General features: G+C 50.2%; 1 protein-coding gene across 1 annotated transcript; it reads right to left on the bottom strand.

Annotated features, from left to right (window-relative positions):
• Positions 1 to 307: 307 nt before the first annotated feature.
• Positions 308 to 26,661, bottom strand: LOC141975825 (uncharacterized). The gene is made up of 5 exons (XM_074936487.1): positions 25,190 to 26,661; positions 23,910 to 24,034; positions 5,560 to 5,702; positions 1,766 to 1,924; positions 308 to 502 (listed from the first exon to the last, which is right to left on the bottom strand). Exons 1-5 carry the CDS (start codon positions 26,659 to 26,661, stop codon positions 308 to 310), a joined length of 2,094 nt encoding a protein of 697 aa, XP_074792588.1.
• Between the last annotated feature and the right edge of the window lie 158 nt (positions 26,662 to 26,819).

Raw genomic sequence — 26,819 nt, 5'->3', positions numbered from 1 at the left:
GCGCCAGCTTTTCCCTTTACTTAGTTGGCACTACCAACTGTCTCTGAGGAGGCCAGTCCTCCTTGTGTCCACCAGAAAGGGTCTCGTTGTATAAGAGAGTCCCCCTTCTATAACAAACCTGGACCTATTGGAAGAGCTGAGAGGTGGTGGGGCGCTCCGTGCCGCCGTCCAACTCCCTTGAGGTTCTCATCCGCTTTCTGCTCTGCCTGGAACTGCTCCCTTGATGCTGGAGACATTAGTTCATCGCTGGGTTGTGGACTTGGGCTTGGTCCCAGTGGAAACGATGCAGGTGATGGGGGTGTCTCTGTCAACTGTGAATCGCTTTCCGCTGGTGCACTAGCTTGTATTTCAGGCTCCCGTTGAGCTTCTTGCACCGGTTTAGCTGCTGCTGCAGGTGCAGGCTCTCTGGCACCCTTTGGTGCTGGCTCCCCTGACTCTGGTGGGGTTGCAAGCACGGGCTCTGGTGCTGACTGCTCTGCCAGTTCCGATCCTTGGGCTGGTTCTGGATGGGTCCCCAGAACTGGATTTACATCTGCTTCCATAGACTTTGGTCTCGGGTCTGGTTCCACCATGTCTGGCTGGGTCCCTGGGCCTGTAGTATCAGGGGACCCAGATTGGGCCCCTGTAGGAGGCTCAGGAATGGAGTTAGGTGTGGAGGCCTGTTTAGCCTGGCTGCGCGTGACTATCCCCACCCTTTTTGTTAGCCTCACATGCTTGGCTAAGTCTTCTCCCAGCAGCATGGGAATGGGATAATCATCCTAGACTGCAAAAGTCCATATTCCTGACCAGCCCTTGTACTGGACAGGCAACTTGGCTGTAGGCAAGTTAAAAGAGTTGGTCTTAAAGGGTTGCACCATCACTTGGGCCTCTGGGTCAATGAATTTGGGGTGCACCAGGGATTGGCAGATAGCTGACACCTGTGCTCCAGTGTCTCTCCAACCAGTGATCTTCCTCCTGCCCACACTCAGTTTCTCTTCACTCTGGGGGTGTTTGCAAGACATCTGGACCTGAAGGCTCTCAGTGGGATCCCAGGGTGAGGAGTTGCAGTTGGCTGGTGCTCTTGGGGCAGTTGGCCTTCACATGCCCCAGCTCATTACATTTGAATCATCACCCTGCTGACTGTGGGCTGGGGCAAGGTGGGTGGTTGGAGAGTGGGATGAGAGGGCATCTGGGGTCTCCCTGGCTGCGTAGAGGGCTCCTCCTTGTGAGGTGGGGCCTTGGGATGACTCCGCTGGTTGGGTGTCGTCTCAGGTTGCCCCTTCTGGTATCCCCACCAACTGCTACTAGCTTTCTTCTTCTCCGCCACCTCCACACATTTGGCTCCAATCTTCTCCGCCTCAATTAGAGTTGTGGGCTTCCCATCTAGGATGTACCTTTCTATTTCCTCAGGGACACCCTCTAGGAACTGCTCCATTTGCATTAGGAGAGACCGATCTTCCCGATATTTAACACATGCTCCTGATATCCAGACATCCCAATTTCTTATAATGTGGTCGGCATGTCGGGAAAATGCCACGTCTGGTTTCCATCTTACGGCTCTGAACCGCCAATGGGCCTACTCGGCGGTTAGCCCCATTCTGATTCTGGTCTTTTGTTTTAAAAGTTCATAACTGTTCATGTGTTCTTTAGGCATTTCAGCTGCCACCTCTGCTAAGGGTCCACTGAATTGTGGCCTCGGCTCCACCATATACTGGTCTTTAGGGGTGTTGTACCCAAGGCAAGCCCTTTCGAAAAATTTTAAGAAGGCCTTTGTATCATCACCTACCTTGTATGTGGGGAATTTCTTGGAATGGGGAGCGGTACCTGGAGAAGGACTGTTAGGGCTACCTGATTGATCCAGCTTAGCCCTTTCAAGCTCTAAGTGCTTCAGCTCTAACTCCGCCTCCAAGCGCTTCTCCTCTGCTTCCGCCTCCAAGCGCTTCATCTGTAGGAAGAAATTCCTGTCTTCCGCAGTTAGAACTCGGTCTGGGTTAAGGGCATCCCTCCATCTTGGCACTGGGATCTCGGGTGGGGGAAGGCTGACCCTTCCCTCCTGGGAAATCTACAGTCCCCCATCCCCTCCTTGCATTGTTGTCATGGAGCTGGATGTCTGGGCTTGATCTGGGTCTGTCTTCTCCATGGCGTGCCGCTTTGGGAAGACTAGTTGCCCTAGGGTTTTGGTGACCGACTGCAACCTCATGCACAGGCTGCCCTACTCTAGCCTAGCTATTTCGTTGCCACGAAGCTAGGGGGAAAAAAACAAAAACAAAACCAAAAAACACCTGCTTGTTGGACTCCCTGGCTTTGCAGGCTGAACCCTTTACGTGCCTGTTCCCCCTCAGGCAGCAAAGAAAAGGGGAAAAAAACCTCCCTGGCTTTACAGGCTGCCAAAAGGAAAAATGTGTCCTTTTAAAATCCTGAGGTCTGTGCCTCTGGTTCAAAGTGATCCCCCCGCTCCGCCACCATGTCAAGGCTGATTCCCCACTCTGGCACTATGAGGGCAGAAGGTGGGGGCCCGCAAGGACTCTAAACATTAATACTGGCCACTCCAGGCTTGTATTAAACTGCCAAGGTTACAGCGTCTCTCTGACCTTGGATTTGTAGATGCTGCCACCACCCACGTGCAAAACCTGTTTGAGAGACCAGGCAGGCTCACTTGGGAATTCCTTCCTGTGGGGCACCCTCAAGCCTTTTCCCCCTCCCCCGGGAAGAGCTGAGAAAGAAAGATCAAACAAACAAACAAACCAGCTATTGCCACCAGTTAATTTAAAAAAAAAAAGTGCACAAACCTCTTAACACACAGAACTCCAATCCTGTTCTTTAAAAAGGTAAATTTTATTTAAAAAGAAAGAAAAATACATCTGAAAACTCAGGCTATTGCTAGATTTAAAAAGAGCAAATAGAAGAATTAGGCATCAAGAATAGCTTTCTTGAGGTCCAGCTTTGAATCATAGAAGATTAGGGTTGGAAGAGACCTCAGGAGGTCATCTAGTCCAACCCCCTGCTCAAAGCAGGACCAATCCCCAACTAAATCATCCCAGCCAGGGCCTTTGGTTTTTAAGGCCTGGCTTGACATTCCCCCCTGCCCCATGGTCTAGGGGGATCAGTCATTCAGGGAATCGATGCGCTAAGCTCTGTTGGGCTCTGGGCGAGAGGAGCGGGGAGTTGTGCTGGAACATGTTCCTTGGTGCCATTAGCCATTTGTTTGAGCTAAGCCAGAGAGCAAAGGTGCCGGAAGCTGTGGAGCAGGAATTGGGCTGGCAGGTAGTTTGAGGTTTGGTTGGCCATTTGGATGTGGAGTATATATTGGGCTGGATCTTGTCAGGGTTCTCTCCCCACTCTAAACTCTGGGGTACAGACGTGGTGACCTGCATGAAAGACCCCCTAAGCTTATTTCTACCAACTTAGGTTAAAACTTCCCCAAGGCACAAATCTCTTCTTGTCCTTGGACGGTATTCACTGCCATCACCAAGTGAGTTAGACAAAGATTCAAGGAAAAGAACCACTTGGAGTTCCTGTTCCCCAAAATATATGTCCCAAGCCCCTTCACCCCCTTTCCTGGGGAAGCTTGAGAATAATATCCTCACCAATTGGTATAGGTGGGCCCAGACCAAATCCCTGGCATCCGATGAAGTGAGCTGTAGCTCACAAAAGCTTATGCGCAAATAAATTTGTTAGTCTCTAAGGTGCCACAAGTCCTTCTTTTCTTTTTGCGAATACAGACTAACACGGCTGCTACTCTGAAACCAATCTGTTTTTTTTTAAAAAGAATCTGAACTTTATAATAAAGAAAAAAAAGTAAAAAGCACCTTTGTAAAATCAGGATGGAATGTAATTTTACAGGGTAATCAGATTCAAAACACAGAGGATTCCCCTGTAGGCAAAAAAAAGTTACAAAAAAACAGGGATAAACCTCCCTCTAAGCATAGGGAAAATTCACAAGCTAAAACAAAAGATACTCTAATGCATTTCCTTCCTATTACTTACTATTCCTGCAATTTAGATGCATCATTCAGTAGGAGCTGGATTACTTGCTTGGTCTCTCTCTGTCTCCTGAGAGAACACACACAGAGCACAAAAACAAAGCCTCCCCCCCACGATTTGCAAGTATCTTCTTTCCCCGTTGGTCCTTCCGGTCAGGTGCCAACTAGGTTAATTGAACTGATTAACCCCTTACACTTAAGGGGATTCTGTACCTCTGGCCAAGAGGGATTTTATATTACTGCATACATAAAGGTTGTTCCCCTTCCCTTTATATTTATGACAGATCTGGTTTGGGTTGGATCTATGCTGAGCAGATGGCAGGGGCTCTGTGTGTCCCCTGTTTCCCCCCTTTGGTGTCCAGGTTTCCCCAAAATCAATCGGGGTCTGTCCACTGAGGCCTAGGATATTCCCTGACATTTTGGAATTGATCGGATGTGGCCTTCCGAAGTTCTCCTCTCGCAGACAGGTGGATGGAGCAATGCCATGGAGGGGAGGGAGGGGGGAGTAGCTGAAAGGAGTCCCTGAAATAGATGGGGGAGGAGGGTGGCCACAGAGAGCTTGTGATCCAGAGGTTTTGATAAAGAAAATTGCCTGTCGGAAACATAGGCAACAACTCCGTGAGTGCTCCAGCCCTGGAGCACCCATGGGAAAAAAAGGTGAGTGATGAGCACCCATCGGCAGCCATGACCTACCCAGCGCCTCCCACGTGCCGGTGGCCCCGCCAATCAACACCCCTCCTCCCTCCCAGTGCCTCCCACCCGCTGGTGACCCCCTCCCAGCACCTCCTGCCTGCCATGGATCAGCTGTTCTGCTGAGGGGGTGCTCTCAGGGGAGGGGGCAAAATGGGGCAGGAAGAGGCAGGGTGGTGGTGGGGGCTTGGGGGAAGGGCTGGAGTGGGGGTGGGGCCAGGGCCAGAGTCGGGGTGGTCGTGCACCCCCTGGCACCTCTGGTCAGAAAAGCCAGTTCTGGCAAGTCCTGAGTGTCTAAGCTGCGTACAGATTGTGCACCTCAAAAGGGAAAGGAAACATGGTAATGGACACCCTGTCCAGGAAAGAGAGGGGTCAGGGAGCTGATACCCAGCTACCAAGGACCAGGCTTCCTTGTGCTGGAGGCCAGGGGTAACAAGGTGACTGTCAGGCGATGGTTCTCTGGGCACACACAGAGCTGGTGAGGGAAAATGAAGGGGTGAAAGGAGACCCTGGGATGTTCAATGCCCTCAGTCTGCAGAATTACAAGTGTATGACACCCGGGAGGGTGTTATATAAACAGCCAAGTCCAGCCCGCTCCCTTGCAGGCAAGCTCCCCATCCCTATGTCCTCCCTCCCAGAGGCGACAGGTCTAGAGGTGTGGCTGGAGAGTCATTCATCAGAGCTCTCTTCGGAAAAAGGTGGCCTTTGCTCCGGTCCTCATTCTGCCATTGTCAGCCTCTCTGAGGCAACGAGTGGTTTCCCAGTTGCTCGGGCAGGCACCAGACAAAGCGGTCTGTGATGGCACCCACTGGAAGATGTGCTGGCCTCATGCTGAATGCCTCAGCCGCTGCTTCTACAAGAGTCCCCAGGAGATGATGTTGCCACCTGCCCCTCAGGTCTGCCTCACGCCTGTTTCTCCAGACAGCTTAATCTTCTTCAGGCTCTCCTTGACGAGGATGAACTCAGGCCTGCGCTCCTGCTTCCCCTTCAAGGCCAACTCTCGCTCATACTGCAGAGAAAAGAAAATGCACAGCTCCTGGCTGAACCGGTCTGTGGAATGTAACAGCCAGCAAGAAATTTCTGACAAACCCCAAACCAGACTCCATGCAAACCCCAAGGCCACATCTGAATGGTGAGCCAAACCGGAGCCAATCAATGTTCCCTCTAATTTTTGACAGGCCGTGTGTGCAAAAAAATTTCTTCTGTGCAAATTTTTGAAACAGTTCAAATTTGTGCGCCATGAGACAAATGCGCCCAAGCGAGTAAAATGCTTATACATTTAAAAAGTTTTAATTTGCAATTTGTGATGATAGTTTTACACCATGTTATTTTATAAATGTCATTTTTAAATCCTTAGAAAAAGGAAATTTAACCTCCTTTCCCTTTCCCCCGCCTTGCTAGCTAGTAGAATCTGGCTGTGTTGATAGATGGCGGGTGAACAATGTCAAAAGTCGCCCATAAATGACATTTCGGCCTGGCTCTGAGGCATTGTTTCATGTGTTGTGCGCGCGGTTTAGGGTCTGTGTGCACGCGCACATGCGCACAGCTTAGAGGGAACAGTGATCCCAATCCACCCCTATTCAACACCCAAACTGTCAGCCAAACCTCAAACCACATCCCAATCCAATCCAAACTCTGTACCTGAGCCATCAGCCAAACCTCAAACTGGAGCTGAACCCAACCCCTACTCCACACCTGAGCCATCAGCCAAACCTAGATCCCAAACAAACCCCTCCTCCGCTCTCGAACAATCAACCAAATCTAGAACCCAATCCCAAACCAACCCCAGTGCCGTACCTGGAACTCTCAGCCAAACCTTAAACCAAATCCCAACAAACCCCTACTTCACACCTGAAATGTCAGTTAAACCTTGAACACAATTCCAACCCAACTCTTACTCCACACCCAAACTGTCAGCCAAACCTCAAACTGGATCCAAAACCAATCCCTACTTGACACTCGAAACTTAAGCCAAATTGAAAACCAGATCTCAATCCAGCATCTACTTCACAACCAAACCGTCAGACAAACCTGCAACCGAATCCCAAAACAATCCCTACTCCATATCCTAACCACTAGTGAATCCTCAAACCGGATCCTATTGCAGACCTTACTGCAAAACCAAACCATCCGCAAAACTTCAAATTAAATCCCAACCCATGTGCAGCTCAAAATACATACCATCAGTCTAAACTCGAAAAGGATCTCAACCCAGCTCCAACATCATATCCGAACTGTCAGTCAACCCTCAAACTGGATCCCAAGGCCAACCCTACTCCACATCCAGTCAGCCAGCCAAACCTCAAACCGGATCCCAGTCCAACTCCTACTTCACACTAAATAGTCAACCAACCGTCAGCCAGATCCTAGACATATCCCTACTCCACACCTGAACCGTCAGCAAAACCTTGAACCGTATCCCAGCTAACTCCTACTCCACACCTGAACCATCAGCCTACACTCAAACTGGATCCAAACCCAACCCTTACTCCTCACCCAAAACACCCTTCACATGCAAACCGTTAGCCAAACCTCAAAAGGGATCCCAACACAACTTCTACTCCCACCTGAACCTTCAGCCAAACCACAAACCGGATCTCAACCAAACAAATACTCCACATGCGAACCTTCAGCCAACCCTTGAACTGCATCACAACCTAACCCTATTCCATAATTGAACTGTCAGCCAAGTCTTGAACTGGATCCTAAACCAATCCCTACTCCCCAACCAAACTATCAGCCAAATCTCAGAATGGATCCCAACCCATCCTCCACACCAAACTCAAACTGGATTGAAACCGAACCCTCCCTAATCCACACCTGAACTATTAGCCAAACCTTGAACTGAATATCAACCCAATTTTTATTCCCCACCCAAACCATCAGCCAAAACACAAGCCAGATGCCAGCTCAATCCCTACTCCACAGCCAAGCCATCAGCAAAACTTCAAACCAGATACCAAACCACCGACTACTCCACAACTGAACCGTCAGCCAAATTTTGAAGTCAGTCTCAACCCAAATCCCACTCAACACCTGATCCATCAGCCAAACTTAAAACAGGATTGCAATCAAATCCCTACTCCACATCCAAACCACGAACCAACTCTTGAACTCTATCCCAACCCAATATGTACTCCACACCCAAACCATCAGACAAACTTTTAACCATATCTCAGCAAACCCTTACTCCACACCAGAACTGTCAGACAAACCTCAAATGTGACCCCAAACCAATCCCTAGTACACATCAAACAAACAATCAACTAAACCTCGAACTGGATCTGAATCCAACCCTTACTCCACACCTGAAGTGGCAGCCAAACATTAAACCCAAGCCAAATCCCTACACCACAATGAACCACCAATAAAACCTTTAATTGGGTCCCAACCCAAACCTTACTCCACACCTGAGCCATCAGCCAAACCTCAATCCAGATCTGAATCGTCATTCAAATCTCAAAATTAGATCTCCAACCAAAACCCCACTCCAAAGCAGAATCATCAGGCAAATCACAAACTGGTGCCAACTCACCTAACCATTACAACACCCTAACCATTAGCCAAACCTCAGAATGGATCCCAATCCAACCCCCTACTTCAAACCCAAATCACCAGTCAAACATCAAATCGGATCCCAACCCAACCCCTGCTTGATATCAGAACCATAAGCCAAAGCTCAAACCAGATGCAGACCCTATCCCTATGTGACAAAGTGGGGATTTTCCCTTATGTTGTATGTGAGCCTATGAGTTTTACTGTTTTGCATGAATACTGTGTGTGCCTCAGTTTCCCTGTGTGCTGCACCAATGCCTAGGTGGTAGGAATAAGGATGTGTGACTATGGCTGAGACCCTTGGGAGCAAGTGAGACTGCTCCAGCTGCCTGCACGTAGGCTATGGCCGGTGTCATTCGTAACCTGAGACCCAGGAGAGGGATGCAACCAGGTGACACTTTGCCTGGGAAGCAAGACAAAGACCAGGAGGAGCAACAGGGGTGTCAGAGGTCAGGTCACTGGAAACTGGGCGGTCTGCTTGAGGGGACTGGAGAGGTGGTCCAGGGCATCTGGCCCAGGATTCCTGCAAGATGTACTTGTCGGAAAGTCACTGATTTCTCTGCTAACAAGTTCTGTTCTGTGCTGTGTTCCTGTTGACTAATAAACCTTTCATTTTATGCTGGTTGAGAGTCACATCTGACTGCGGAGTTGGGGTGTAGGGCCCTCTGACTTTCCCGGAGCCCCGCCCAGTGGACTCACTGCGGGAAGCGCACGGTGTGAGAAGGGGATGCTAAATGCTCCGAGGTCAGACCCAGGAAGGTCGAAGCTGTGTACGCTTCTTGCCCTGGAGACAGTATGCTCAGAGAGAGGAGGCTCCCCGAGAGTACTGACTGGCTTCATATGGAGTAGTTCCAGCGCATTGGCCCGGTGACTCCATGACACCCTGCACCACACCAAATTGTCTGCCAAAGCTCGAACTGCTTGCCAGTCCAACTCCACAACTGAACCGTTAGCCAAGCCTCGAACCAGATCACAAACCAGACCCTTCTCCACAGTTACCAAACCTCTAACGAGATCCCAATACATTGATTATTCCTCACATGAACTGTCAGCCAACCCTTGAACTAGATTCCAACCAAACCCATACTGCACGACCAAACCTCGCACTGCATCCCAACACAACCCCTACTCCACACCCATCAGCCAAACCTCAAACCGAATCCAACCCAATATGTATTCCATATCCAAATGGTCAACCAAACCTCAAACTACATGCCAGCCCAACTCCTGCTCCACAGCCAAACTGTCAGACATCTCAAACCAGAATCCATCTCAACACCTACACCCTATGCAAAACACTAAACCAAACTGTTACCTAGCAGCTCTGTGTTCTTGGGGAACCAGGGTGCAGTACCCAGCCTGTCTGACTCACAAAAGACCTTCCCCGCCTCCACCCCAGCCTCTGCTTGAGCCAAATCCGCATGAGAAGAAAGACTTAGGCCTTGTTTACACTTGCAAGTTAGGGCGCCCGGGGCTGATTTAACACGCTCTAACTCCTGAGGTGTCCACACTGGCAAGGCACGTAGATTGTCTGGACTCTGCAGCTGGAGCACTCCTGGTAATCCACCTCCAGGAGAGGCATAACGCTTGCTGCGCCCTGGGTGGAGCGCCGCAGTGCCAGTGTAGTTTATTAATGCGCTCTGATCAGCTTCCAGAAGTGTCCCGCAATGCCTGTTCTAGCCACTCTGGTCATCACTTTGAACTCTGCTGCCCTGCCCTCAGGTGACCAACCATCAGACCCGCCCTCTTCAAAGGTCTCATCCAGAACTTGGGTAATCTGCTTGCGCAGGTTCCTTGGCAGAGCTACTTGAGCAGGATGTGATTAATGGCCCTGCAAACTTGCATCAACATGATTCCAACGGTCAGCTTTCCCACTCCAAACTGGTTAGTGACCAATCAGTAGCTGTCTGGAGTTGCCAGCTTCCAGATTGCAATAGCCTCCTGCTTCTCCACCATCAGGGCAGCTCTCAATCTCGTGTCCTTGCGCCACAGGGTGGGGGCGAGCTCCTCACACAGTCCCATGAAAGTGGCTTTTCTCACCCGAGAGCTCTGCAGCCACCGCTCGTCATCCCAGACTTGCATGACGATGTGATCCCACCCCTCAGTGCGTGTTTCCCGAGCCCAGAAGCGGCGTTCCATGGTGGTGAGCATGTCCATGAATGCCACAAGCAATCTCGTGTCATATGCATTATGCGAGTCGACATCATCATCGGACTCCTCCCTGTCAGTTTGTAGCTTGAGTAACTCAACTGCAATTTGTGATGTGTTGGAGAGACCCATCAGCATATTCCTCACAAGTTTGGGCTCCATTCCTGCAGACCAAAAGGGAAGACAGCGCACTCAGTACAAAAAACTTTGAAAGATGGTGCCAAATGTGGATGGAAGCAAAGGGATTGCTGGGATGCGAAGCGATGCACCATGGGGCATTGGGACAGGACCCAGAATGCCCCGCACTCCCCGCCCCCTTCCCACAAGCCACAGCTCCAGAACGGGAAGAGATGCTCTGTGGGATAGCTGCCCATAATGCACCGCTCCCAATGCCGCTGCAAGTGCCGCAAATGTGGCCACGCCACCGTGCTTGCAGCTGACAGTGTGAACACACAGCAGCGCTTTCCCTGCTGCACTCTCCAAGGGCTGGTTTAACTCAAAGCGCTCTACATCTGCAGGTGTAGCCATACCCTTACAAAAAGCAACGAAAAGGCCGTGGGAGACACACCTAAACCCCTGGGATAAGGATGACAGGAAATTCCCCTAGCCTCATTTGCATCAAAGATAGGACAGGGAGGCATCTCCATTAGCACACAGAATGGAGAACAGAGATTCCAAAGCAAGAACCGTATGGAACTCTGGGACCAGAAAAGCAGGGAAGCACTGCATGATGGGGGGATCTCTGCTCCAGATGTTAACGAACCCATGCCTGCACACACCCAGCTGAGTAGTTATCAGACCAATTCTAGTAATAAATCCTTTATTGGTATCCAAAATAGTGAAGCTCCCTAATTGCATTGTGAACTCCCTCCAAGGAACACTGCCCAAAGCCAGGAATGATCAGCTCCCATGTCTAGCCTGAACAAAACAACTTTCGTATTCTCCCTTGTTTACACACGAGCAAATCTAGTGTTGTCCCTTGAACCATTGTTCTTTCCCTACAAAAACCCCGACCCATGCTCAAGTAAGTGCTCTGATGCCTGGATCCAAACTCTGCATCAGCTCCATTGGGACTTCACCATCTCCTGACTGATCGTGCTGGGGGCTCTGCCTGTCTCCAGCACTCTGGACCCTCAGCTACCATCACCACCTGGGACCCCCGATCGATTCAAGCTTCATGGAGTGGTGAGAACCCAGCGCACACGCTCTCTCCTTCTCCCCCGGTGGGTGTTTTGGCTTCTCCATTCGCTCTGCAGCAATGCTCCTCTGACCTAAGCTAAAAGATCCCTGCAGCCCCCAAAAATCCTGTGGGGTTTGCTCATCAAGCGGGTTACGACCAGAACAATTGTAACAGGAACATGGGGATAGGGACGTGCTGAACCTGGGACATACGAGGGTGTCAGATTGAAAGCGCTGCTCGACTCGGCCTGCTCAGGCGTGCTCTGTTCCGGTGCGGTAGCCACGGCCTATGAGGGGGGCAGCTTGGAGGTGCTGTTCAACTCAGCCTGCTGAGTCCAAGGGCCTATAAGGGTGGGGCTGGAAGAACCCAGCCCTGGGGAACCTACGTCCTGTAGGAAGCTCCATTGGGAGGGAACTTGCAGCAGGGAGAAGCAGAGCTCTGTATGAGAACACAAGTGATACAAGCAGTACATTGATAGAAGTACAGAAACAATCCCCCCCCCCAGGGAAGAGGAAACCTAATAAATGAGCGTACCCCAAAGTAACAGGCAAAGCTGGTAACAAAACCACAGACTGGATCGCAAGCCAACCTAAATTCCACACCCAAACCCTAAGTCAAGCTTTGAATCAGTTTCCAACCCAATCCCTACCGTGCATTTGAACCATCAGACGAACCTCTCATGAAATCCCAAACTAACTCTTACTCCACACCCAAACCATCACCAAACCTTGAACCAGACCAAAACTCAACCCCTAACTCCACACCTGTACCAGCAGCCAAACCTTGAACCAGATTTGAACCCAACCCCTACTCCACACATGAATCAGCTGAACCTCAAATTAGATTCCAACCCAAATCAAACTCCACACCAGAACTATCAGCCCAACTTCAATCCAAACCGCAACCCAACCCATATGCCAGACCTGAACCGTCACCCAATCCTCAACCCAACCCCTACTCCCAACCCAAACCATCATCCAAACTCAAACTTAATCCCACCCCAACTCCTACTCCACATCTGAACCAGTATTCAAACCTCAAACGTGATAAAACCCAACCCTACTCCACACCCAAACCATGAGCCAAATCTTGAACCAGATCCCAACCCAACGCCTACTCAGCACATGAATCAGCTAAACCTTGAACTCCAAACCAAACTCCTACTCCACACCCACGCCATCATAGAATCATAGAATATCAGGGTTGGAAGGGACCCCAGAAGGTCATCTAGTCCAACCCCCTCCTCGAAGCAGGACCAATTCCCAGTTAAATCATCCCAGCCAGGGCTTTGTCAAGCCTGACCTTAAAAACCTCTAAGGAAGGAGATTCTACCACCTCCCTAGGTAACGCATTCCAGTGTTTCACCACCCTCTTAGTGAAAAAGTTTTTCCTAATATCCAATCTAAACCTCCCCCATTGCAACTTGAGACCATTACTCCTCGTTCTGTCATCTGCTACCATTGAGAACAGTCTAGAGCCATCCTCTTTGGAACCCCCTTTCAGGTAGTTGAAAGCAGCTATCAAATCCCCCCTCATTCTTCTCTTCTGCAGACTAAACAATCCCAGCTCCCTCAGCCTCTCTTCATAAGTCATGTGCTCTAGACCCCTAATCATTTTTGTTGCCCTTCGCTGGACTCTCTCCAATTTATCCACATCCTTCTTGTAGTGTGGGGCCCAAAACTGGACACAGTACTCCAGATGAGGCCTCACCAGTGTCGAATAGAGGGGAACGATCACATCCCTCGATCTGCTCGCTATGCCCCTACTTATACATCCCAAAATGCCATTGGCCTTCTTGGCAACAAGGGCACACTGTTGACTCATATCCAGCTTCTCGTCCACTGTCACCCCTAGGTCCTTTTCCGCAGAACTGCTTCGTCAGTCAGTCAGACCTCAAACTGGGTCCCAACACAACCACTGCTTCTCATCTAAAGCAGTAGCCAAACCTCAAAGCTGATCCCAACCAAACTTCTCCTGTACAACCAAACTGTCAGCCAAACCTCTAACTAGATTATAACCCAATCCCTACTCCATACCCGAACTGTCCGCCAAATGTCAAACATGTTCCCAATCCAGTCACTGCTCCACACCAGAATCATCAGTTAAACTTCAAACCAGATTCCTACCCAATCACTACTCCACACCCGAACTGCCAGCGAAATCCTGGATAGGATCTAAAATCAACCCCTAGTCCACACCCGACCATGAGCCAACACTTAAACTTGATCCAAACCCACCCCCTACTCCAAACAGCCAGCCAAACCTTGAACTGGATCACAACCCCAAACCCAAATCAGTGGCCAAACCCTGATCCCCATCCAACACCTATCATGCATCCAAGTCATCAGGTAAACCTCAAAAGTCATCCCAACCCAATCCCTATTCCATACCCAAACCATCCACCAAACCTCAAACTAGATACCAAAACAACCCCTACTCTACAACTGAAACATCAGACAAACCTCAAACCACATCCCAATCCAATCCCTAAGCCACACCCAACCATCAGCCAAAACTCAAACTGGATCTGCAACAAAACCCCTAATTCTCAACCAAAACATCAGGAAAAACTCCAATTATATCCCAATCCACGTCCTACTCCTCCCCAGAACCAGCAAAACTACAAGCCTGATCTCATTCCAACCCCTACTCCACAACCAAACCATCAGGCTAACCATGAATTGATCCCAACCTAAATATCAGTCGAACCACAAACTGGATCGCAGCCCAACCCCTACTCCACACAGAAACCATCAGCGAAATCTAGAACTGGATCCCAGCCCAGCCTGTACTCCATGCCTGAGCTATCAGAAAACTTCATACCAGATCCAAACCCTACCTCCTCCACCCCCAAACCATCAGTCAAGCCTCGTACCAGATCCCAGCAGAAGCCCCACTTGACACATGAACCACCAATTAAACCTTAAACCAGACCCAAACGCAACCCCTACTCCACACACAAACTGTCAGCCAAACCTCAGACTGGATCCCAACACAGCCAATGCTTCTCAACTGCACTGGTATCCAAACCTTGACACTGCCCAGCCCCTAATCCACATGAAGCTGTCAAGTAAAACCTAGAACCTGATCCCAATCCTCCTCCTACTGCACAAACTGACATCCCAACCTCAAATTGGATCGCAACCCAACCACAAATCCACACTTGAACAGTTAGACAAACCTTGGATGTGCTCCCAATCTAACCCCCACTTAACACCCAAACCCTCAGCCAAAACTTCAACTACATCCAAACCCAAACCCTGTTCCTCACCAAAACATCAGCCAAATCTCAAACTGAATCTTGAACACAACCCCTACTCCAAAACAGAACCATCAGTCAAACTTCAAACGCTACTCCAACATCCAAACTGTCAGTCACGCCTCCAACCAGATCCCAATCCAACAACTATTTCACACTCAAACCATTAACCAAACATCAAACCAGATTCCAGTCCAGATCCTATTCCACAGCAGAACAATCAGACAACCTAAAACTAGATCCCAATTCAATCTCTACTCCACACCCAAGCCATCAGACAAACCGTGAACCAGATCCAAACCAAACAACTATGCACCACATTTGACCCATCACCCAAACCTGGAAGCATATCCCAACCCAAACACTATTCCATACTCAAAATGAGAGCCTAACCTCAAACTGGATCCCAACAATACCCCTACTCCAGACCTGAACCATCAACCAAAGATCAAACCAGATCCAAACCCAGCCTCTACTCCATACCCAAACTGTCATTCAAATCCCAAACTAGATTCAATCCGCACTGCAAAGCACAATCATCGGCCAAACCTCAAACTGGTCACAACTCAGCTCTTACTCCAGACCCAATTCTTTCACCACACCCGAACAGTCAGCCAAACCTCAAACCACATCCCCACTGTAGCAGAGCGAGACTCACCGGTGCAGTGCCTCCTGCTGGTCATCTTGGGAATTAGCTCTTGTCCAGCTCAGAGCGCCCTCTGCAGGCCGGTGTCTCGCCTGCCTTAGGGCCCCCGTGTCCCTCCCAGACCCCAGTGCCCCTTACCCTGGGGTTCTGCCCACCACAGTACCCCCACACCCTGGGTCTCTCCTCCCCGGGGAACCCCCAACCCCCTATCCCCACCTTGCCTCAGTGGCTACTGCCCATCATCATCTAGCCCCCTCTCACTGGGGCAAACTGCAGTCTGTAATGGCCACTCAACATCAGCAAGGGGGTAGGACCTGCTGCCTTTGCCTATCCCCGGGCTGCCCCTCTGCAGCCCCAGTACCTTCTTAGGCCTTAACCAAGGCCTCAGCCTGGGGAGTTGCCAGGCTGGAGCTCCCCAGCTCCTTTGCCCTTCTCCAGCACTGCTCAGCCTCAGGTACCCTTGTTCCTTCAGGCAGCTAGGTCCTTCTCTCTCCAGAGAGAGAGACTCCGACTGAGCTCTGCCCTCAGCCCTTTTATCAGGGCCAGCTGTGGCCTGATTGGCTAAGCGGCCACAGCTGCAGCCACACCCAATCTGCCTACCTTTTTCAGGAGCTGGGCAACTGCCCCGCTACACCCCCCAAACCCTACTGGACACCCTGTCACCAAACTTTGAACTAGATCCCAACCCAAAGCCTACTCCACACATGAACTGTCAGCCAAACCTCAAACTAGATTCCAACCAAACCCATACTCCACAACCAAAGAGTCAGGCAAAGGTCAAACCACATCCCATCAAAATTTATACTCCACATCTGAACCATCAGCCAAACCTTGAACTTGATCCAACACATCCAAACCATCAGTCAAATCTCAGACTGAATGCAAGCACCACCCCAGTCCAAACCCAAAACTTCAGACAAATCTCAAATTGTATTCCATCTCAATACCTATCCCACACCCAAACCATCAACCAAACTACAAACTGGATCACCAGTCAACCCAAACTCCACACCCAACCCCAAGTCAAACGTTGAACCAGATCCAAGCCCAATCCCACCCCAGCTATACACCCAAAGTGTCAGAAAAACCTCAAATGAGATCCCAACCCGACCCCTACTCTCCACACAAATGGTCACCAACCCTCAAACCAGACCACAACCCCACAATCTCTCCACCACACCTGAACTGTCAGAGAAACCTCAAAGTAGATCCCAACCCAACCATTCTTCATACAGAATAAGTGGCCAAACCTCAAACCTTATCCACACCCAACTGTTATACACCCAAGCTCTCAGGCAAACCTTGAACCTGATTCCAACTCTATCCCTATTTCACACCCAAACCATCTGCCAAACCTCAAATCACATCTCAACCCAACCCCTACTCCACATCCTAACCATAAGCCAAAGCTCAAACCAGATCCCAACACAACCCCTACTCCAAACAAGAAGTGTGAGCCAAATCTCAAACTGCATTCCCATCCAACCTCTGCTCCACGCCTGAACTGTCATCCAAATCTCAAACTGTATATCAAACCAACCCCTACTCCACATCCGGCCATGACCCAAAATTTAAATTGGATTCAAATCCAACCTCTACTCCACACCTGAACAGACAAACAAATCTCAAACTGAATCTCAACCCAAACAATCTACACACCCGAATTGGTGGCCAAACCTCAAACCTGAGCCACGTCCAACCTCTATGCCATCAGGCAAACCTTGAACCTCAGACCAACCCAATCCCTATTCCACACCTGAACTGACAGCCAAATCTCAAACTGGATCCCCAAATCAAACCCTAATCCTCAACCAAAACATCAGAACAAACTCCAATTGTATCCCAACCCAACCCCTACTTCCCCCCAGAACTGTCAGCAAAATCACAAACCTGATCCTATTCCAAGCCCTATCCCACAACTGAAACATCAGTCAAACCACAAACTGGATCCCAATCCAACCCTTACTCCACATCTGAACTGGCAGAAAAACCTAAAACTGGATCCCAAACCAAATCCTACTGCACACCCAAAACATCAGACAACCCTCAAACCACATCCCAATCAAATGCCTACTTCACATCCAAACTGTCAGTGAAAGCTCAAACTGGATCTCAGCCCAAACTCTACTCCACATCTGAACTGTCAACCAAACCTCAAACCAGTTGTGAGCCCAACTCTTACTCCACACCCAAACTGTCAGCCAAACTGAGAACCAGACCCCAAGCTAATCACTACCGCACACACACAAGCCAAATCTCAAACCTGATCCCCATTCAGCACCTATTCCACGCTCGAACTTTCAGCCAAACCTCAGCCCACATCTGACCCAATCCCTATTCCACACTCAATTTGTCCACCAAACATCAATCACTTTTCCACATCGAAACCATCACCAAATCTTAAACCAGATTCCTACCAAATTGCTACTCCACACCCGAACTTTCAGCCAAATCTCAATCTTGACATCCAAATCAGTGTCCAAACCTCGAATCTTGTCCACACCCAGCCCCTATCATACTCCCATGCCATGAGTCAAACCTTGAACCAGACCCCAACCCAAATCACTACTCCACACACAAACCATCCGCCAAATCTCAACCTAGATTCCTATTCAATTGCTTCTGAACATGTGAACTGCCAGCCAAACCTTGAACTTAATCCACACCCAACACCTACACCACATCCAAGATGTCAGGTAAACCTTGAACCTGATCCCAACTGTCGCAGGGCTTCCCTTTGCTTCCCTGTAGGGTGGCCGGGGGCATGGCCGAAACCCTTCGCAGGGAGCCCAGGGGCAGACCCAAACCAGGGTGATCTGCTAAGCCAAGTGGAACGAGCTGGGTTGAGGCCTGGGCAGGCATATAAACCCAGGGACGAGCTCAGTGAGGAGAGGCTAGCCAGGCAGGAAGATAGAAGGGTCGTGGCTCTAACCCTGCTGGCTGACACAAGCCTCAAAGGCCAGAGGACCCAGTGAGGGGTCGGGCAGGGACCAGTGTTGGGTGGGGAATTGGGACTGCACAGCCACTGTCAATAAGGAAACACGGGTGAAGCACCTGCAAGAGGCGTCTCAGAACTTTTCTTTTGCCAGCTCAAGCGCAGGGCGCTAGGACAAGGGGGAAGAAACCTGTGCCACTCTGTGACACTGGGGGCTTGTCCGGGATCCCTCTTAGCCACCGATACCAGTGGCTGCCAGTATGGAGGTGTCAAGGTTCCTCCCCCACTCTGAACTCTAGGGTACAGATGTGGGGACCTGCATGAAAAGCTCCTAAGCTTACTTTTACCAGCTTAGGTTAAAACTTGCACAAGGTACAAATTAATTTTATCCTTTGTCCTTGGAATATCCACTGCCACCACCAAACTCTAACTGGGTTTACTGGGAAACGTAGTTTGGACATGTCTTTCCCCCCAAAATCCTCCCAACCCTTGCACCCCACTTCCTGGGAAAGGTTTGGTAAAAATCCTCACCAATTTGCATAGGTGACCACACACCAAACCCTTGGATCTGAGAACAATGAAAAAGCATTCAGTTTTCTTACGAGAAGACTTTTAATAGAAATAGAAGTAAATAGAAGTAAAGAAATCACCTCTGTAAAATCAGGATGGTAGATACCTTACAGGGTAATTAGATTCAAAACATATAGAATCCCTCTAGGCAAAATCTTAAGTTACAAAAAAGACACACAGACAGAAATAGTCATTCTATTCAGCACAATTCTTTTCTCAGCCATTTAAAGAAATCATAATCTAACACATACCTAGCTAGATTACTTACTAAAAGTTCTAAGACTTCATTCCTGTTCTATCCCCGGCAAAAGCAGCATACCCACAGACACAGACCCTTTGTTTCTCTCCCTCCTCCCAGCTTTTGAAAGTATCTTGTCTCCCCATTGGTCATTTTGGTCAGGTGCCAGCGAGGTTACCTTTAGCTTCTTAACCCTTTACAGGTGAGAGGATTTTTCCTCTGGCCAGGAGGGATTTTAAAGGGGTTTACTCTTCCCTTTATATTTATGACAGGAGGAGACCCTGAAATGGCTTGTTACTACACTGCAGGAACTGCAGCAGTCCCACCAGATGGAGAGACAGGCCCTGATGTCATGGCAGGGGGACCAACAACAACCCCTCCAAGAGTTCATCAAGGAGCAATCCATGGCCCAACAGCAGACCCTCCAGCGGGTGGCGAGTCCGGCGAGTGGGGATGGAACCAAGATGGGAGGGTGGGGGCTCTGTAAGATGGGCCCCACGGATGACCCAGATGCCTTTCTGGGGACATTTGAAAGGGTGGCTATGGCAGCAGGCTGGGAGAGGCCAACTTGGGCCTTGTGGCTAGCCCCGTACCTGGGAGGTGAAGCCCAAGCGGCGTTTATGGCTTTGGGAGAGGCCCAAAACAGAGACTATGAGACTGTGAAGGCCGCTATCTTGGACAGGGTCAGACTCAAGCCGCCCGCTGTATGGAGAGCCTGAGTCCCAGGGCATTTGCCCAGAAGTTAATGGACTGGGCCACTAGGTGGCTGAGGCCCGCAGCCCAGACAGTGGAGGAGATAATGGACCAGGTGATCCTGGAACAATTTCTCCAAGGGCTCCTGGACCCAGTGCGCGTTTGGGTCCGACGACATCAGCTGGCCCACGTAGTGGATGCAGTCTGGCTGACAGAAGAGTACATTGAGGCGGACGCCCCCAGAAGGCTGGTGAAGCCCATGAGGGGCACAGGACCTGTAAGGGGTCCACCGGAACCAGCATCCAAGACGGGGGCAGACCCCGGGCGCGAATTGACCTGTTGGCAGTGTGGGCACCCGGGCCACAAAAAAAAACAAGACTGCCCTCAAATGGAGTGTGGGCTGGCGGACTTTTGCAGGTGGACTGGGGGGGCGGAAGAGACCAGGAGAACGGCCCTTAACCACCATACCCATGTTGGTGGGGGGGGGGGGGGGAAGACCCAAAAGAGTTTGGTGGACTCCCCCTCCACCTGCTCACTGGTCCGTAAGGGTCTGGTGAAGGCACACTGGATGGTTCCGGGGACAAGGGAAGCCCTTCGGTGTGTCCATGGGGACACCCAGAGCTACCTGAGTTCCCTGGAGGTCCAGGGGCACTTCCAGTGGCAGCAGGTCAGGGTAGTGGAGAGGTTACCCTACCCAGTGCTACTGGGAAGCGACTGGGGACCCCCTACCTGCGAGACAGGAAGTCAGAAAGGGGATCCCGAGGAAGGGGGCTGGGAGAATCCAGCTAGGGAGGTGAATGGAAGTGGCAGGGGTAGTAGAAACCCCAAGAGTAGCAAGAACCCCTAGACCACCGGGAGAGAAGAAAAGAGAAAGGGAGAGCGGGGAGCCCGTGGTGGAGGAGAAGAGACCACGACAGGAGGAAGGGGGCCAGGCCAGAAACCCCGACTTCTCCACACCCGCTGTGTCTTGGGAAGGTGTAGGGGGTGAAAAAGAAACTCCAAGACAGTAATGCAAGGGATCCAGCAAATGTTGGTTGTGTGGTAGCGAAGGACCTCCCGGACAGGAGTGCAGCCCTTGCGAGCCCGAGGAAGGCAAGGGACATAGGGCCTTGGAGCTGACCCTGGAGTCGGGGTATCCAGGCACCCAGCCATGCCCAGTGAAGGGTCGGGGGAGGCAAGATAACACTCTGCCACGGCCTGAACCAGAGTGTGGACTCTGTCGGGCCAAGGAACATGCATGGGGGACCTGCCCCTACCAAGGAGGCGGGAGTGAGCTTAAAAACCGCAGAGAGGACCCGCGGAAACCCCCAGCAGGGGAAAACGAACCCCCTCCGAAGGGCCAATATGTCTGGCAGAGAAGAGGCCGGGGCTGGTTGGGCCTGGAGGCTCATTGAAGGGGGGAGGTATGTTGCAGGGCTTCCCCCTGCTTCCCTGTAGGGTGGCTGGGGGCATGGCCGAAACCCTTAGCAGGGAGCCCAGGGGCAGACCCAAACCAGGGTAGGCTCAGGGTGATCTGCTAAGCCAAGTGGAACCAGCTGGGTTGAGGACTGGGCAGGCATATAAACTGTCAAGGTTCCTCCCCCACTCTGAACTCTAGGGTACAGATGTGGGGACCTGCATGAAAAACCTCCTAAGCTTATCTTTACCAGCTTAGGTCAAAACTTCCCCAAGGTACAAAATATTCCACCCTTTTGTCCTTGGATTGGCTGCTACCACCACCAAACAAATACTGGTTACTGGGGAAGAGCTGTTTGGACACGTCTTTCCCCCCAAAATACTTCCCAAAACCTTGCACCCCACTTCCTGGACAAGGTTTGGTAAAAAGCCTCACCAATTTGCCTAGGTGACTACAGACCCAGACCCTTGGATCTTAAGAACAATGAACAATCCTCCCAACACTTGCACCCTCCCTTTCCTGGGAAATGTTGGATAAAAAGCCTCACCAATTTGCATAGGTGACCACAGACCCAAACCCCTGGATCTGAGAACAATGAAAAAGCATTCAGTTTTCTTACAAGAAGACTTTTAATAAAAATAGAAGTAATTAGAAATAAGAAATCCCCCCTGTAAAATCAGGATGGTAAATACCTTACAGGGTAATTAGATTCAAAACATAGAGAACCCCTCTAGGCAAAAACCTTAAGTTACAAAAAAGATACACAGACAGAAATAGTTATTCTATTCAGCACAATTCTTTTCTCAGCCATTTAAAGAAATCATAATCTAACACATACCTAGCTAGATTACTTACTAAAAGTTCTAAGGCTTCATTCCTGGTCTATCTCCGGCAAAGACAAAATGTAGACAGACACACAAACCCTTTGTTTCTCTCCCTCCTCCCAGCTTTTGAAAGTATCTTGTCTCCTCATTAGTCATTTTGGTCAGGTGCCAGCGAGGTTACCTTTAGCTTCTTAACCCTTTACAGGTGAGAGGAGATTTCCTCTGGCCAGGAGGGATTTTAAAGGGGTTTACCCTTCACTTTATATTTATGACACGCCCCCCAAATCTCAGCTAGGGTGAAACACTGGCTGGGATTTCTTCCTGGAGCTCTAGGAAAACAGAGTTAATAAGACACATGCATCTCTAAATATACTACCAAGTACATAAAGACTAACAATATTTTCCACATCTCAAGGATGATTTTAACCAGTTGATTCTGGGAAACTTTCACGTGAGAGTGCATCAGCCACTTTGTTAGAAGCTCCTGAGATGTGTTGGATGTCGAAATCAAAATCTTGGAGAGCTAAACTCCACCGAAGAAGTTTTTTGTTAGTTTCTTTGACGGTGTGAAGCCACTTCAGTGCAGCATGGTCGGTTTGCAGGTGGAAACGCCGTCTCCAAACATATGGGCGTAGCTTTTCCAGAGCGTAGACAATGGCGTAACATTCTTTTTCAGTGATTGACCAGTTGCTTTCCCTCTCAGACAGTTTTTTGCTGAGAAACACTACAGGGTGGAATTCTTGATCAGGTCCTTTCTGCATTAAAACTGCTCCCACACCATGCTCGGATGCATCTGTGGTTACTAGGAACGGTTTGTCAAAGTCTGGGGCCCTTAGTACAAGGTCAGACATGAGTGTCGCTTTAAGCTTGTTAAAGGCCTTCTGACACTTTTCGGTCCACTGCACAGCATTTGGCTGTTTCTTTTTGGTTAGGTCTGTCAGTGGGGCGGCGATTTGGCTGTAGTGCGGTACAAATCGTCTGTAATAACCGGCCAAGCCTAAGAAGGATTGAACCTGTTTCTTTGACTTTGGGACAGGCCACTTTTGGATAGCATCCACTTTGGCCTGTAGGGGGCTGATAGTTCCTTGACCCACCTGGTGTCCAAGGTAAGTCACTCTGTTTAGGCCTATTTGACACTTCTTAGCCTTAACAGTTAGTCCTGCCTCCCTTATGCGCTCAAGGACTTTTTGTAGATGTTCCAGGTGGTCTGCCCAGGAATCCGAAAATATGGCCACATCGTCAAGGTAGGCGACTGCATATTCTCCTAATCCCGCTAGGAGACCATCTACAAGTCTTTGGAAGGTGGCGGGTGCATTTCGCAGCCCGAAAGGGAGTACATTAAATTCATACAGCCCGAGATGTGTGGTGAAGGCTGACCTTTCCTTGGCGGATTCATCTAGCGGTACCTGCCAGTACCCCTTGGTTAAGTCCAAGGTAGAGATGAACTGGGCCCGTCCCAGTTTCTCTAATAGTTCATCTGTGCGTGGCATTGGATAGTTGTCTGGGCGAGTTACAGCATTTAGCTTACGGTAGTCCACGCAAAAACGTATTTCCCCATCTGGTTTGGGAACTAGAACCACTGGAGATGCCCATGCACTGCCAGAGGGGGGGATTACACCCATCTGTAACATATCCTGGATCTCCCGTTCTATAGCAGTTTTAGCTTGAGGAGACACTCGGTAAGGTTGGACTCTAATTGGGCGAGCATTACCTGTGTCAATGGAGTGGTATGCCCGTTCAGTCAGTCCTGGGGTGGCTGAGAACGTTGGCGCGTAGCTAGTGCACAGCTCCTGGATCTGCTGTCGCTGCATACGCCCAAGGGTCATGGAGAGGTTCACCTCTTCCACACCACCAGCACATTTCCCTTCGTAGTAGACACATTCAGGCCACTCAGCGTCGTCTCCTCCCTGGGCTGTAAACTGACAAACCTTTAATTCTCTGGAATAAAAGGGCTTTAGAGAATTAATATGGTACACCTTAGGCTTTCGGTTGGAGGTGGGGAATGCTATGAGATAATTAACAGCTCCCAGGCGCTCCTGGACCGTGAATGGCCCTTCCCACGATGCTTCCATTTTATGGGCCTGGAGCGCCTTTAAGACCATGACCTGGTCCCCTACTTTGAAGGAACGCTCTCTGGCATGTTTATCATACCAGGCTTTTTGCTCTTTTTGAGCATCCTGTAAGTTTTCTTTAGCAAGGGCTAAAGAGGTTCGGAGGGTGTTTTGTAGGTTGGTTACAAAGTCCAGAATGTTAGTTCCTGGAGAAGGTGTAAATCCCTCCCATTGCTGCTTCACCAACTGCAATGGCCCCTTAACCTCACGGCCATATACAAGTTCAAATGGGGAAAACCCTAAACTGGGGTGTGGTACAGCTCTGTAGGCAAAGAGCAACTGCTGCAACACTAGGTCCCAATCATTGGAGTGCTCATTTACGAATTTACGTATCATGGCCCCCAAAGTTCCATTAAACTTCTCCACCATGCCATTTGTTTGATGGTGGTAAGGAGTGGCAACCAAGTGATTTACCCCATGAGCTTCCCAAAGGTTTTTCATAGTTCCTGCCAGGAAATTAGTCCCTGCATCTGTGAGGATGTCGGAGGGCCAACCTACCCTGGCAAAAATGTCTGCTAGTGCCTGGCACACACTTTTAGCCCTGGTGTTGCTTAGAGCTACTGCTTCCGGCCATCAGGTGGCAAAATCCATGAAAGTCAGTATGTACTGCTTTCCTCTGGGTGTCTTTTTCGGAAAAGGACCCAGAATATCCACAGCTACTCGCTGAAATGGAACTTCAATGATGGGGAGTGGCTGGAGAGGGGCTTTGACCTGGTCTTGGGGTTTTCCCACTCTTTGGCACACCTCACAAGACTGGACATAGGTAGAAACATCCTTGCCCATCCCCTCCCAGTGGAATGACCCCCCCAAACGGTCTTTGGTCCTGTTCACCCCAGCATGACCACTAGGGTGATCATGGGCTAAGCTCAAGAGCTTGGCCCGGTATTTAGTTGGAACTACCAACTGTCTCTGAGGATGCCAGTCTTCCTGGTGTCCACCAGAAAGAGTTTCCTTGTATAAAAGTCCTCTTTCTACAACAAACCTGGATCGATTAGAAGAGCTGAGAGGCGGTGGGTTGCTCCGTGCTGCCGTCCAAGCTCTCTGGAGGCTTTCATCTGCTTCCTGTTCGGTCTGGAACTGTTCCCTTGATGCTGGAGACATCAGTTCCTCATTGGATTGTGGACCTAGGCTTGGTCCCTCTGGAAGCGATATAGGGGATGGAGCTGTTTCTGTTGACTGTGAACCGCTCTCCGCTGGTGCACTATGTTGGGATTCAGGCTCCGGCTGAGCCTCTTGTGTCGGGTTATCGGCTGCTGCCAGTTCAGGGTCGGTGGGGCCCTCTGGTGTTGAGGTTGCAAGTACTGGATTCAGTGCTGACAATGGGTCTGGTGTTGGTTGTTCGGCTGGTTCCGGTTCTGGGACTGGTTCCGTCTGGGTCTCTGGGACTGGATCCACTACTGCTGTTGCAGACATTGGCCTGGGGTCCGGGTCCATCACCTCTGACCGGGTCCTGATAGAAGTTTCCGGAACAGAGCTAGGCCTCACGGCTTGTTTAGCCTGGCTGCGGGTGACCGTTCCCACCCTCTTGGCCTGCTTCACATGATTGGCCAAGTCTTCCCCCAACAGCATGGGGATGGGATAATCATCATAGACTGCAAAAGTCCACATTCCTGACCAGCCCTTGTACTGGACAGGCAACTTGGCTGTAGGCAAATCGAAAGAGTTGGACTTGAAGGGTTGAATCGTCACTTGGATCTCTGGGTTGATTAAATTGGGGTCCACTAAGGAAGCATGGATAGCTGACACTTGTGCTCCGGTGTCCCTCCACGCGGTGACCTTCTTCCCGCCCACACTCACAGTTTCCCTCCGCTCCAAGGGTATCTGGGAGGTATCTGGGCCTGTGGACCTCTGGTGCGATTCCGGTGCAATGAACTGTAATCTGTTGGGGTTCTTGGGACAGTTGGCCTTTACATGCCCCAGCTCGTTACATTTAAAACATCGTCCAGCTGACGGGTCACTGGGGCGAGGAGGGTTGCTGGAGAACGGGGTGGTGGGACGATAAGGGGTCTGGAGGGTTCTTTGGGAGGTAGGTGGGGCTTTGGGCGGCCCCCGGTAATAGGGTGTGGTCTGGGGTTGTCCCTTCTGGTCTCCACTCCAACTGCGACCAGTTTTCTTCTTCTCTGCCACCTCCACCCATCTGGCTCCAATCTCTCCTGCCTCGATTACAGTTTTGGGCTTCCCATCTAGGATGTATCTTTCTATTTCCTCAGGAACACCCTCTAAGAATTGTTCCATTTGCATTAGGAAAGGCAAATTTACTGGAGATTCAACACTTGCTCCGGATATCCAGGCATCCCAATGTTTCACAATGTGGTAGGCATGTCGGGTAAATGACACGTCTGGTTTCCACCTTAGGGCTCTGAACCTCCGACGAGACTGCTCGGGTGTTATCCCCATTCTGACTCTCGCCTTGGATTTAAACAGTTCATACTTCTTCATGTGTTCTTCAGGCATTTCAGCCGCCACCTGAGCTAAGGGTCCACTGAGCTGCGGCCTCAGCTCTACCATGTATTGGTCAGTAGAGATGTACCCAAGGCAGGCCCTTTCGAAGTTTTCTAAGAAGGCCTCAGTATCATCACCTGCCTTGTAGGTGGGGAACTTTCTGGGATGGG

The sequence above is a fragment of the Natator depressus genome, chromosome 21 (genome assembly GCF_965152275.1).
Source record: "Natator depressus isolate rNatDep1 chromosome 21, rNatDep2.hap1, whole genome shotgun sequence".
Taxonomy (NCBI): domain Eukaryota; kingdom Metazoa; phylum Chordata; order Testudines; family Cheloniidae; genus Natator; species Natator depressus.
Note: the sequence above shows the minus strand (reverse complement) of the source record. Positions and strands in the feature narration are given on the sequence as shown.

What these genes read in the sequence shown, in the direction of transcription:
- LOC141975825 (XM_074936487.1), bottom strand. Translation starts at nt 26,661, where the DNA reads ATGCCTGAAGAACACATGAAGAAGTATGAACTGTTTAAATCCAAGGCG. An exon ending in CCTCTCCATGACCCTTGGGC is followed by an intron (nt 5,703 to 23,909) that starts GTATGCAGCGAC and finishes TACATTCCACAG; the next exon opens with ACCGGTTCAGCCAGGAGCTG. An exon ending in AGAAATTCCCCACATACAAG is followed by an intron (nt 503 to 1,765) that starts GTAGGTGATGAT and finishes GGACCCATCCAG; the next exon opens with AACCAGCCCAAGGATCGGAA.